The following is a 14,164-nucleotide window of genomic DNA, read 5'->3' as shown; positions in this document are numbered from 1 at the left end:
GACTGCATCATCTGATGACGTACCTCTTGCTCTCTGTATCTCTGCTTGGTCCCTTCTTACAGACTGTCCCTCCATTCAGCAGTGCACCGCTGAAATTGCCTCACACTTCCTGCTTCCATCCATTTTAGCAGAGGTTGTCAGTTTGGTCAGTTCTCTGGCCAGCGATACGACCGTGAGGGTATTTGAAAGGACAAGGTGAGTTTTTTGTCCTGCGTATAAAATGATTGAATGATTGAATTTAAAATACATTTTGTGTTGTGAATAGAAAACCTTTGCTATATTTATGCTCCTCATCCCATTAGATGAGATTAGAAAACTTTATTAATCCCAAATGGGGAAACCCATTTGCCACCAAGCCATACAGACAACAGACAATACTGACTGTGTATTCGAGTACACAGCAATATCACCCACACACAAATACATAACACAATAAAAAGCCATCTGAGATAAGATAGCAGCTGAAAGGTGCTATCGATCCAGGCCACATCTAAAAATGTTCATAACAAAATCTGATCGCTGCTGGAACAAAAGGCCTTCTGAGTCGTTAAGTAGAGCACAGAGGCAACATGTTGAGATTCGTGGCAGTCATTCACATTGCACAGGTCATAATGATCTTGCCTTGTCACGTTACTTTAACTAACATTTGAACTGCCCTCCCTGCTGACATATTAACGGACAGTCCAACTATTCACATACTTGACCTCAAATCATGATCAATCAGTTTAACTGCTCAGCAGAAATTTGACTTGCAGGTTACAAGTCTAATCTCTTACAATTTAAATGACAAATCCACTGTTTTTGTCGCTAACAGCCAAGACCTACCAACAGTAAACAAGTGCAACACCACCATCTTCTTGTTGCTTTGGGCATGTCAACACTCAAAAGCTAGAGAGTATCTTGCTCAATAGTAAACAGTAGAGTGTCTGCCTTCGATAATACTCAACAGTCCTCTTAAATTCATTTCCCTCAGGATCCATCCATTATTCCCTTGTAAATCGGTGAAACTGTTAAAGTGTTAAAGTAAGTGATCCTGTGTCTGGATCCACACCAAAATTTGATAGGTTCATTCTTGGCCCATGTCCCGTCCTTCCACCAAGTTTTGTGGAAACTTATTTAGGATTTTTTGTGTTATCCTGCTTACAAAACAATAAACAAACAAAAGGGTAAAAATATAACCTCCTTGGTGAAGGTAAAAAAACAAACAAAAATAAAATAAGCATGTCTGCTCCACTGCACTTACAGCTGCTCTGACTAACATCTGGGATGGTTTCAGCCATTATGGTGCTTTAAATGCTTAAATCTTAGAGAATTCTTTGTAAACAGGGTTGTCTCTAATCATCTGATAGCTTTTCACTCTCACACATAAACCTCATATTATCCTCAGAGACCATGGTGTGTTATAACTCTGTTATACAGTATGTACATCACAATAATGGTGTTCTCCATCTCTGGAACCCTTTTTAGTTGCCCCCCATCTGGAGACATATTTGTTCCATTTCCTCTGATGCAGAACCTCAGCCAGCCTCCAGACGCTACAAGGAGCTTCATTCTCATTGGCCGCAACTTCAATCAATGGCATTGTAGCACAGAGCAAGGTAACTGCTGAAGCCAGTGTCCAAACCTTCTCATCTGTCAATTACTGCGTAGATGCTCACACTTTGCACTGCTTACTAAACTGCAGTGTATACACAATCAATGATTATTAGTCCATGATGCAGCATTTGCATCTATAGTCTATAATCTAACAGTATAGTTATACATAATATAATATAATCTATAGTTTCTTGAAAATACCATCTTCTGACATGCTTATGTTTACTGATTTTTGGCTCAATTTCTAAGTTATATGTCAAGGCCAAGTCCTGAGAAGTTTCTAGCTGTAAGATTGTTCAAATGCAACTGCAACAACAAATTCAATTTAACATTTACATATCCATGACATGGGTGACTGAGAACTTAACCAGTGCTAAGATGACCAGGATTTTTATCTCTACAAAGGTTGTATCTGTTTGTTGTTAAGATGAAATTTCTTGGACTAAATTGAACCAAAGAAAGAGAGCACCAAGTGGTGTTGGACACAGTATGTGCCTGCACATGGCCTTGTAAGTTTAAACTGTAAAAATAGCATATGTTTTATCATACAGGAGTTGGACTGTGGTTACAAACACTTTGATTTAAATTGACCTTTTAAGGAGTCAGACTGATCTTTAGCCTTTTTAAACACTTTTCTTCACAAGCCGAATGCAGAGCTTGTCTCATCTTTTGCCACCACAATGCACAGCGCATTGCATTGACAAATCAAATATGTTCAAGGGCACATAAATGTATCATACCTTTACCGTTCTACTGTTATGGTGAGATTGTCAAGATGGTGGATAAAATTACATCACTGTTTGTTGTCAAAAACAATATCCAACTTCTGAGTTTATTAAATTACCTCTACACATCTAAACTCTTATATTTTATTCTCCATTTGCGGCACAGTGACAGAATTGTTTAACTCTATGATCAGATGTTTGCTACAAGGCTTTCTCGGACTTGTAGTTCTCTCAAAAAGTCATGACGTATTCTTTTTCTTGCGCACCACTCCACCAGTCAAATGCCTCATTCTGTCTACATTGCCTATGCAACAAATTAATAGGTCTTGCACATGTTACATTTGATGTATTTGATATAACAGGCTTCACTGATGGTCAGAATATTCTGTGGTGACTGTGAAATGGGACCTCTTTTTTAAGTCATAGAGAATAGAAATACAGTTGAAAAGAAATCTCCCAGCAGGGACAGTGTGTAAAGACTTGAATCAACTTCTTGCAGCAGCATGTTGCTAACATCTATGTGTAGTGTAGAAGAAGACGTCCAAGCATGAGTCCTTTGTGTCAAAGCTTTCAACATGCTCTGCTCACTGCAGTTTCTCTGTCCATGCTCACAGCTGTCTAACCACACCCGTATTATTTTGCAAGTGCCTGCTTCTATTAGTTTGTGTGGAGCAGCTGTGTGTCCCACTGTCCATGTCGCCTTGCTGTTTGTACCATCTCTGTTTGCCTACAGAAGACAGTTCAGATGAGGAAAACGCCCCAATGCTAAATAGGTTCACACGTAAGTTTGTCTTTTAGCTTGACACATTGATGCTGATGGGATGCCTGAAATTCATTGTGTGTGTGTGTGTGTGTGTGTGTGTTACAGCTACACAAGGCATACAACAAAACACTTTAAGATAGACTGAGACCAAAGGGTGCCAATTTGCAATTAAGAAGAAAATAAGAAACAAACGTAAATAAGTTTTAGTGTCGTTACATACATAAATAAATAGACCCAAAGCTGCCACCTTTAGTTTAAAGAGTTAAGAGGTCAAGCAGACCTTAGATCTCCGGGAAACGGAATTACTATTTAACCTATCTCTGCTGATGACACTGCCTCATCATTTTTTTCTTATCCTCCTGCTAAGATATAATGTCTCCAACATATAGGCAGCTGTGGCTCAGGAGGTAGAGAAAGACGGTTGTCCACTAACCCGTACGTCCCCCAGTCCGCATGCCGATATGTCCTTGCCCAAAATTGCCTCTGACGGCTCTTCCGGCAGTGAATGAATGTGTTTGAATGTGACAGAAAAAGCGCGGTAAATAGCAGCGCTGTATGAATGTGTGTGAAATGGTGAATGTGACTTGTGCTGTAAAGTGCTCTGACTGGTGAATATGACTGGAAAAGCGCTACATAAATACAGTCCATTTACCATTTAGACTGACACTACAATCTGAAAAAGCACAATACATGGCTTAACGCTCTCTATTTTTCTTCTGTCCACTGTAATTTAAAGACCAGCATTACTGTTTCTTCTCATAGCTAAAGCTTACACCCATTTCTCAGCCAAAGCTTGGAAACCTCTCAGAGAATCCTCATGTAAGTCAGTGCTTGGCCTGAGAACTCTGAGTTCCATTGAGCATTTCAACAGGAAAAATGAAAATAAATTTTGATTAAAAAGATGATCTGTAATGAATCATACGTCACTATTCATTGACTGGACCCCTACAGGTTGGTAAAGAACAGATAAGGGATTATCCTGAAGGGGGGGCTGTGTTAAAGGACTGGTCACAGTGTGCTTGTCTGACTTCCTTTTTTTATTTCTTTGTTGTTGCAATGAGATTCTCTCTCTTCCACACAGCTCATAAGGGATTTCAGCGCTTCGAGGCTCTGGAGCAGAGTGATTGGTTCAGTCCAAGCCAGGCTGGGGCAGGACTGGCACCCCGCCAAAGGTTCCTTTTCATTAGCATCATGGATAAAAAGGTGACTTGGCATATGAAAGCCTCTGTATCTTGCGAGCCAAGCAGAGAATGAAAGAATTCCTACAAATTCAAAACACCCTGTGTGTATGACTCCTGCTCCGCCCAATGAATTATTGTTGCTCTTAATCTCGTTATTGATCCGCTTGTTCAGGGAGTGGTCATAATAAATTTCCACTTGGCTCAGCATGCAGATAGTCAGATTTATTTATCCAGCTTGGGACCTATCTGTCGATGAGATTTCGTCCTTTGACTCCAATTGAACCACCAACAGAAGATGTTAGTCTGTCATCAGTCGGGTTTGATTTGCAACGTCTTTTTTACTCTGACAGTGGTATGCACCAATAAAAGCCACTTGACCGCAGACTGATTCATTCCATTTCACATACTTATGTGAAATTCAATAATCATTTTCTGTAAGAGCTACATGTCATAATCAGTCAAACTAATAGATACACAGTAAATGAATAGAAACATGGACAATTACAATTATGCAAAAAATTACTGCATCGTAAGACTGCATTAAATTTGGTCACAATCTCCTCTTCTGTTCCTTTGTCCATATGGTATACTTGACTTCTTATGTCTCAGCGCTGGCAGTAGCTGTGGCCTAAAGCATTATGTGTTTGAGTTGGCCGTCCATCCCATTCTCATGAACATGGTATCTCAAGAATGCCTGAATGGAATTTCCTCAAATTTGGCACAAATGTTCACTTGAAGCCTTTATTAAAAGGTCATCATATTCTGCAAAATGATTTTCAATTATTCAAATAAACACCACTAAATGGAAGGGTATTATTATAGGGACAATTTCCTGCAGAGACATAAAACCAGGCAATAATTCTACTTACTTTTTACACTTTTACATTTGTACATTTGTACATTTCTATTCACTTATCTATTAGTTTTTACTCTTTTATTAACTTGTTTACTTTTACCTAACCGATTGTTGAACAGTTGAAAAGAAATCTCCCAGCAGGGATCAAGAATTTTTTTCTGATTCTGATTTCTTTAGGTGACTCTATACAGCTATAACTGGAATGTGGACCTGGGCGCCTCCATGAATCGTGAGTTGGTCCGTCTTGTCAAGTGGCAGAATGCGAGGGCTCATGTTGTCCACTGCCTGCTCAACCAAAAGATGGGCCTCTTCCATCACTACTGCTTCTCTGATGCACCCATTCATGAAATGGACTTCAAGCAGGTAAAAACAATGACATATTTCATAATGTGGAGCATTTCCAAGTCAACAGCAAAATTGGATGAAAAATGTCAACACATCAGCAACATTTTGTAATCCTGACCAAATCACTAGTTAATTATTGGTTTCTTTAATCTTCTGACAGTGAGGGGTCTCTTCTGCTTTTGCACATGCAACCCTAAGCAAGTGGTTGAATTTGAATGAAATCAAGGTTAGAAAATACCTAAAATGTCATGTACAGTACAGTGTTACATTGTTGTGTGGGACAGGCAGAACTAGGGATTTATTAAAGGCAGCAAAGAAGAAAAGAAAGAAACTTTCCCTTTCCTTCCAATGGCCTGGCGCTTCATCACTGCATTAGTAATGAGTGCAGACAGAAGGCAGAGTCAGAGCAGCAGAAAATTTGCCTGAACAGAGACTCATCTGTCATGGTCCTGATGAGAAGCAGAGGGAGCACCAGTGCACAGTTTGACCCTCCAGCCTGTGGGACTGACACTGCCAGCTCTGCCACACTGGGGCATCTGGGCCCTGAGCTGCTCCACTGAACAAACTCGCCCCAAAGCTCAGCTCAACAGTCAGCAACCAGGACACATATCAATTCTCTTTAAATTGAAGTATCTAATAACACTACCAATCATCACTAATGTATAGTGCAGAGAATATAAATTGTGTAATGTAATCAGAAAAAAATCAAACCCTCTCTTCACTATTGTACTTCCAATTTTACCACATTTGTCCTGCGGTCATTGCCACAGGTCATTGCAGTGAGTTAATGTGGGATCTGTAGCACCCAAGTGTTAAAGCTCACCATGCAGACACAAATGCTTAAATGACCTGAGGCTGAATACATAAAGTGCATTCAGAAAATATTCAGAAGCCCTCTTAATTTTTTTCATGTTTCGTTGTGTTGCAGCTATATGCAAAAATATTTTTCTGTCCTCATCAGTGTACAATCAATGTCATTTAATGATAAAAGCAAAGATGCAAATTTCTTAAAGTAAAAATGTAATATCTCATTGACATTAGTATTCAGAGCCTTTACTCAGTCACTTAATTGAAGCACCCTTGACAGACATTACAGCTCCCAAACTTTCCAAACCTGGATTTGAGGATTGTCTTCCATTCTTCTCTGCATATTCTCTGAATCATGTTGGGTGGGAACCGAAGGTGGACACACATTTTCTTTTTCTTCTTTAACTTTTTTTTTAAAAATGTTTTTTCAGGTTAATACACAAAAACAAAGTCGAGGAGGGCAATAGAAAAAAGGAGAAAAAGAAAATAAAAGATGTTGTGTAGTGCACGATATACAAGTTGAAAAAAAAAAGCAAAAAAAAAAGCAGGAATGGACAATCATAGTGGGTTACATTCCATACAGTATGCTGACCATTTCTTCCAGACCTTAGTGTAATAGTCGAATTGTCATCCTATCGTCGACGACAGGTTTATCCGCAGCCACTTCCTTGTGATGGCTTTCTAGCTTGCAACCAGAAGGACTTTATAGAGGTATTTATCATGTGACATGAGATTATCTGGGAATTTGCCCAGATATAATGTTGTAAAGGAGCAATCAATTTTTAGCCCAAAGATGGTACTCATGCCTCTGCAATCTCTTCCCAGAATGGCTAGATAAGAGAGCAGTCCCAAAATACATGAAAGTGGTCTGCCATTTCTTTACCACACTGCCTCTAACATCCATTCTGACCCGCAGAACCCTGCTGCAGAAATTTCAGTTTTGGAGTCACAAAAAAACGTATTATATTCTTCCGGGAAAATTCTCGCCAAGATCTTGAATTGTTAGTTTTAACCTGGTTTTCCAAAATGTCATTCCACTCGACTTCAGCTATCTCCAGGCCGGACTCCTTCTCCCATTTCTGTCTGACCTGAGTAGTGGAGTAGGTTTTGGAGTTTTGGAGTTCCTTATATATCCGTGAGATTAGATGTTTGTTACCTTCAGTCTTATAAGCACTTATAATTACTGTCTCTCCTGTCACCCTCTTTCCTCCCACCTCTCCTCTCCTCCCTTATTTCTCTCCTCACCCCAACCGGTTTAGACAGATGACCGCCCACAGCTGAGTCCGGTTCTGTCAGAGATTTCTTCCTGTTAAAAGGGAGTTTTTTCTCTCTCTACCGTCGCCAAGTGCTTTGCTCATTGTGGGATTTGTTGGGTTTTCCCTGTAATATTGTAATATTGACCTCTCTATGTAAAGTGCCTTGAGTCAATGAATGTTGTGATATGGCGCTATACAAATACAATTGAATTGAATTGAATTATAAGCCTCAGTAAAAATATTTATCAGGTTAGATTCACTGTCCTCTGTTTGTTTGATTTCTTTGTTAAAATAATCCCTGACCTGGAGATACCTGAAGAAGTCACATTTTTCAAAGGTTATATACAGACATGGACAAAATTGGTACCCTTCCGTTAAAGAAAGAAAAACCCACAATGGTCACTGAAATAACTTGAAACTGATAAAAGTGTTAATAAATAAAAATTTACTGAAAATTAACTAATGAAAATCAGACATTCCTTTTGAATTGTGGTTCAACAGAATCATTTTAAAAAACAAACTAATGAAACTGTTTCGGTTCTAAATTTTTCCACTTAGCTGTGTAGTCAGGATTGCACCAGCAGACAAGTGGTCTTAACTGAGTAGCAGTGTAATAATCCAAAATGCTTGGAAGGGCTAAGCCGCCCTTCTCTTTGGACAACTGTAGGGTTCTGTATTTAATCCGGGGTCTCTTGCTATTCCACACAAACCTTGAAATCATCCTATTCCATTCATTAAAGGCTGTGGGGGGAATTGCAACAGGAAGAGACTGGAATAGGTACAGAAGCCTAGGTAGCACAATCATTTTAACTGATTCACTCCTATTCGACATATCTAGTGGTAATATAGTCCATCTATTAAGGTCTGCTTTAATTGATGTAGTAACAGGACTATAGTTACTTTCATATATTTTGGAGATGTCCCTAGGGATCCATACACCCAGATATTTAATAACCGTAGAGTTCCATTTAAAGTCAAATTTACTTTGTACCTCATCATTCGCAGTAAAGTTGTAACAAAGTATTTGGGAATTGTGTGTATTCAATTTGTATCCTGAGTAGGAGCCAAACAATTCCAGAAGGGACATCAATTTGGGTATATTTTTTTCGCCGGGTCACTCAGAGTCAACAAAACGTCATCCGCGAATAAGATAATCTTATATTCGGTGTCCCTTACTAAGATCCCCCTAATCTCTGGATCTTCCCTCACTCCCTGACCTAAGGGCTCTATAAAAAATGCAAAAAATGCGGGGCTGAGTGGCCAACCCTGGCGGCACCCTCTCTCTAATGTGATGGATTGGGACAGGTGCCCATTAATTCTTCTTCTAGCCGTAGGGGAGTATAGGGGAGTATAATGATTTAAAACACTGAACTGATCTTTTGTTGAAGCCAAATCGTTCTAGTACTTGATAAAGATAACCCCACCCAACTGAATCGAATGCCTTCTCTGCATCTAGGCTAATCAGTGACGTACTGATGTTTTCTTTAATTACATAATCAACCACATGCGGCGTTCACCGAATGTTGTCTTGTGTTTTTCTTTCACGACATACCACAGTTTGATCTGTGTCTATCATTTCAGAGATGATATGTTCAATCCCTTTGGAAATAATTGATGTGAATAGTTTATAATAAGTATTCAGGAAAGATATAGGTCTATATGAACTACATTCCCCTTTATCCTTAACCTCTTTAGGAATTATTGTTATTACTGCCTCGTTCCAAGACTGGGGTGACTGTCCCTCTTTGAGAGTGTAGTTAAAGCATCTAAGGAGCAGTGGTGTCAACTCTGGTCTAAAGGCTTTCTACCACTCACTGATGAAACCATCAGACCCAGGCGCTTTATTTGCCTTCTGTCGGGAAACGGCTTTATCCAGCTCAGCAATAGTAATCTCTGAGGTCAGTAAATTATTTGGTTGGAAACCAATTGAGGGGTAATCAAGAGACTCCAGGAAGCAGTCTATTTCAAAATTATCAGCCGTTTCCTGTTGGCTGTATAAGTCCTTATAATAGTCTTCAAAAGCTTGTTGAATGTCCTCTAGCTTGTGGCACACTTTATTAGGGCCCGAGCACGAGGTGCGCGGACCCCGCTGCAGCATGCCCCAGGGGCCGCATGCACCGAGGTGCAAGGCCCTATTGTTTCCGTAAGTATTATTATTATTATTATTATTATTATTATTATTATTATTATTAATAATAATAATAATAATTAAAAATAGTACTGGTTAGGGTGAGAGAGAGAAAAATGGGGGAGAGAGAAGAGGTGGGCAGGAAGAGGGGTAGCAAACAGAGAGGGGGGGAAGGAAAGTGGGGGACAGAAAGGTGTGAGAGAGGAGATAAGCAGAGTGTAAGGTGGCGTGCCCGGTCTAGGGCGACATCCAGCCCTGCTTGTCTAGGCATAACTCTGGCTTTCTGATCACTACTCTGAGAAGGAGAGAAGGTGAGAGATGGAGAAGTGAGGATCTTCCGATGGTCAACGCTGCTCTAACTATAAGATTTCTCAAAGAGAAAGGGTGACCAACAGGTTCTTCTCCTGCGATTGCTCAGTTTGGCATTGGCTGCCAACACTAGGAAGGGTCCTGATTATTCTAACCCTGTTCTGTTTAAGAATCATAGAGGCCACTGTGCACGCGGAATCATCAATATAGCATGTTGCAGCCTAGATACAGTCCTGTCTCTGAATTAACTATACTGCATTTGAGTTCATCCCTGAAGTGTTCAATGGGATGGGGGTGGCTGGGTCATTGATATAATTTTAACCTGAATATTCTCTGAAAATGTCCAGCACTAATCTAGCAGGGATCCTTAGAATATAAATGTACCCATCCTAACCGTGAACTGTAAATATATTTTGTCTATCTTCCACTTTCTCTTTGTTTGGCATCTATTTAAGCTACTTGATTGATTTTACTTTTTTCACTTTATTTTGTCTATTCCAGGATCCTAACCGGTTCCTCAGCCCCTCCATGGAACCTGATGCGTTGCTGCGTAGTGCAGTTCCTCCTTTGCCCAGTAAAGAGCATGGCAGGCTGGGTAGCACTGGCCGAAGTCTTGCTCCACTCCACTTCCCCTCTGAGCTGCTCCCCTTTGATGAGGCTCTGAGGGACATCTGTACCATACGACCCTTGGTGGAGGGGGATGTGGTGGCCCGACATGGCAGCCAGCTCTTGGAGATCAAAGCTGCTGAGCGGAGAGGTTATACTGCTACTACTACTACAACTTCTACTTATACGAATGATGATAATCATTATACAATACAATAATAACATTTTTGTTGAATGTGCCCATCAAACTCCACACTGGGCAGGAATGGTAATGACTATACCTGTGTGTTGACAGAACTGGAGAAACAGATGAAGATAGAGAACTTGTTTGTGACTTGGCAGCAGAGGTCAGCACAGTCCAACATGCCCATATCAGTAAGTTATGATTTAAATATTTGTGACTTAAGTATAGAATAGTAATTGTTGAAGGATATTTTCACACTGTTTTGGAAAGTGCACAGAAAAGATGTTAATTCCTCTCATACACAATGTTTATTTCCTTTTTTATAAATATCAGTGTTAACATGGTCTTATCTCTTGCTGTTCTTGAACCTTTTCATTACACTGATAAGACCTATAGTCTCATCTGAAAGGCAGCTCTCTCATTTGGCTTTGTGTGTGCTTTCAAACAATGTCCAGTTTTGAGGTTTCAGCCTGATTTCATCTCAAATAATGTTGCAACCCCCAGTTGCAGATTGTGTTCAGATGTTTGCTTTTAAGGAGATTTGTTTGAAGCTAAACACTTAAATGTATTTTGCTGGCATTTAGCCAGGTATGAACCCTTGTACTAGTTGTATATGAAAGTACCATTGTGATTATGAAGTTGAGACTCAGATTGTTTACTCATCAATGAGCATCAGTGGTATTCTGGTGTGGTATTACACCTTAGCTCATGGGTAAGTTCAGAGAGGTGACAATTGTATAATGGTATTGGATATTGGACAGATTAAGTGTGAAAGTAACTTAATATCAAATATAGCTAATGGGACCTGATAAAACGTGGGGGCATTGTGCCTCTCTCTACTCCATGGTTTTGAGAAGCCAGGATAATGGTTCACTCTTCATGGAAATCATTTAGTATTGCCGTGTTTCAAGTTGGGGAATATATGAGCTAATTAAAAGGTTTCTGTCTGCCACAGTGACATCTCAGGAGAGGTTACGTGATGGCATTAAATTTACAAATTTGATACTTCAACTGACACCCAAACAGCAGTCTAACTCAAGCGCATCCAAGCCAGGTTCAACAGGGCCCAGCCGCATTTCCAATGGCATTTGGTCTTTTTATGCCACTGGATGAAATTAATAAACTATTAGATGACTGCAGTTGTGCAGTCAGATTTGTATCTGGATTTCAAACCCTTGTTCTGTGAACACTATGGAGTTTGACCTTGATAAGGTATAACATGGGGCCCTGTAAACATTATTCCTTCATGCAATGTCATTGTAGTTTTTTATATAACCATCATCTCACTTAAAAAAAATTATTCATCTAATGTATCCCATGGATCAATTAAGTATTTCTCATTCTGATCTTGTGCAGTATTGTCATCTTATCCCAGTGACAATAACCATGTATGTGTCAACAGGGGGCAGATTTGGAGACCCTGAAACAGTCATCCAGGCTGGTCCACTACTGTGCCACACCTCTCCTCTTTGACCCCATTTTCCGCAAGCAGATCCAAGAAGAACAGATTGTTCAGCCTCCAGTGAAGGTATCTCTGCTCTCTGACTCACATGTTGTCATTGTGATTTCATGAGTCAATGAAGTATATTCACCTTGCTTATCACCACAGTTTTTTGACATTGAAAAAGAGTTTGACAAAATGTGGCACAACGGGACAAAAGGAGCAAGGAGTTATCAGAACTCTTCAACACAGAGCTTATAATGTACCCACCAGTGCCCAAGGCCAATAGAAGGAGCACAAGCATCTGAAGGAGGCACTTAAAGTTTTTGGTTACAGAGAATGTGGATGCAGAAAAATCACCAGCTCTATGGATGGTGAAGAGAAGAACAGGCGTAACAACATAGTGATCCCATATGTGTCTGGAGTATCTGACAAACTCAGGAGTATCTTCAACCCAGTAACAAATTAAGACAAAGACTGGTACACCCCAAACACAGCACACCAAACACACAGAAAAGCAACTTGGTATATGCAGTCTAATGCAGCGAGGAATGTGCCGACATATATTGGAGAAACAACAACAATTTAAAAAATGAATGCTTAACACAGAAGAGCCAACTCTTCAGGGCAAGACTCAGCTGTCTTCCTAAACCTTAATGACAAGCGACACTCCTTTAAAAATACTGATGTACACATTTTAGAGAGAGAGACAGATGGTTTTAAAGTGGAGTGAAGCAACCATCTATGCCAAATACAGAAACCATCCCTCAACAGAGGAGAAGGTCTGTGACACCATCTTTCTTGCATCTACAATGCTGTCCTTTCATCCATTCCCCAGAGACTTAACAACCTTTGACACATCACTTCATTCCTCTGGGTCCAGGTTGTGGTTGAATCCCAACCCAGAACCCTAGTCGTCATTTTCTCCACTCCATAGATTAGTATTAAAATGTTAATTTAAGGGTAACTCTATATCTTTGCTTTAAGCTCTGCTTCAAATTCACCTTGCTAATTTACACAATTTAAACAATGCTGATACAGTAAATGGACTCCTTCACACCATGGCCACATTGCTATAACCTCATGGCTACAGTTACGAGCCTCAGCCATGAAGAGTTTGAACATGACCCATATATATTCCAGGACATTCCAAGAAGGCTGGGTACTCCAAGTCAACAGGCAACCTTCTCGTAAACGCCAACATAATGGGGCCAAAAGGGCAATCAATTGTCTTTAGTCTGGGCTCCCATTGTAAGTCAGTTATGGACTGCTGCCCCACTTAGAGCTCCAAGGGTCATGGCAGATTTTTCAAGTAATCACAAAGGACAGTAATGTAAGGGTGGCCAGTCTTCTGTCTACTTTTAAGTGATTTGTATTGTTTTGTGAATGTTATGAAATGTGTGCTAGAAACGACATCGGTCCAGTGACTCCACGACATCAGGTCGGGACCGAAGTTACAGCACCGACTCAGCTGACATACTGCCCAGCCGACGGAAGGAAGAACCTTGGCTACTCGAGATTTGCAGCACCTTCCTCCAGCAGTATGTCCAGTACCTGCAGAGCATGGGCTTCATTTTGGTCCAGGTCCGACCTCAGTCTCCAGCTCGCAGGTCTGTCTGCAGGCACGCTTTATTTTTATATTTTATTACTTACCATAGCCTCTTTGCCAGTGGGTTTTACTGTGTTTAAATTATGTTAATATTATTTTTAGGCTTGATCAGAAGTGGGCTTGAATGTGTTTGAAACTATCCTGCTACACACTTGTACATCATGTCCTAATGGCAGTAAATAATGAAGAATAATTGAAACTCAATTCTATTTAAGATAGATTTCCTTTTTCATTTTTATTCAAATAACAGTCCAAGCTTTTGATTTGGTTTAGGAAAATTCTGAACTTCTGTACCATTTCTTTGGTAAATGGATGCTGTGTTACACATACAAATTTACAGTCTTTTTCCTCATGTATC

General features: G+C 40.1%; 1 protein-coding gene across 7 annotated transcripts in view; it reads left to right on the top strand.

Moving 5' to 3' along the window:
* Window positions 1–14,164, top strand: part of szt2 (SZT2 subunit of KICSTOR complex) — a 101,292-nt gene that overhangs the window by 67,298 nt on the left and 19,830 nt on the right. For 5 of the 7 annotated variants that reach the window (XM_035648930.2, XM_035648932.2, XM_035648927.2 and 2 more), the window contains 9 exons: window positions 63–195; window positions 1,468–1,598; window positions 3,055–3,102; window positions 4,166–4,287; window positions 5,299–5,484; window positions 10,468–10,723; window positions 10,868–10,947; window positions 12,159–12,284; window positions 13,605–13,807. In XM_035648930.2, coding sequence (XP_035504823.1) covers window positions 63–195; window positions 1,468–1,598; window positions 3,055–3,102; window positions 4,166–4,287; window positions 5,299–5,484; window positions 10,468–10,723; window positions 10,868–10,947; window positions 12,159–12,284; window positions 13,605–13,807 — 1,285 coding nt within the window. The remainder of the gene's footprint in view (window positions 1–62; window positions 196–1,467; window positions 1,599–3,054; window positions 3,103–4,165; window positions 4,288–5,298; window positions 5,485–10,467; window positions 10,724–10,867; window positions 10,948–12,158; window positions 12,285–13,604; window positions 13,808–14,164) is intronic. The other 2 variants (XM_035648928.2, XM_035648931.2) reach the window with 2 other exon arrangements.

Source organism: Scophthalmus maximus, chromosome 7 (assembly GCF_022379125.1).
Source record: "Scophthalmus maximus strain ysfricsl-2021 chromosome 7, ASM2237912v1, whole genome shotgun sequence".
NCBI classification, from domain to species: domain Eukaryota; kingdom Metazoa; phylum Chordata; class Actinopteri; order Pleuronectiformes; family Scophthalmidae; genus Scophthalmus; species Scophthalmus maximus.
The sequence above is the reverse complement of the archived record's forward strand: the minus strand, read 5'-3'. Positions and strand labels throughout refer to the sequence as shown.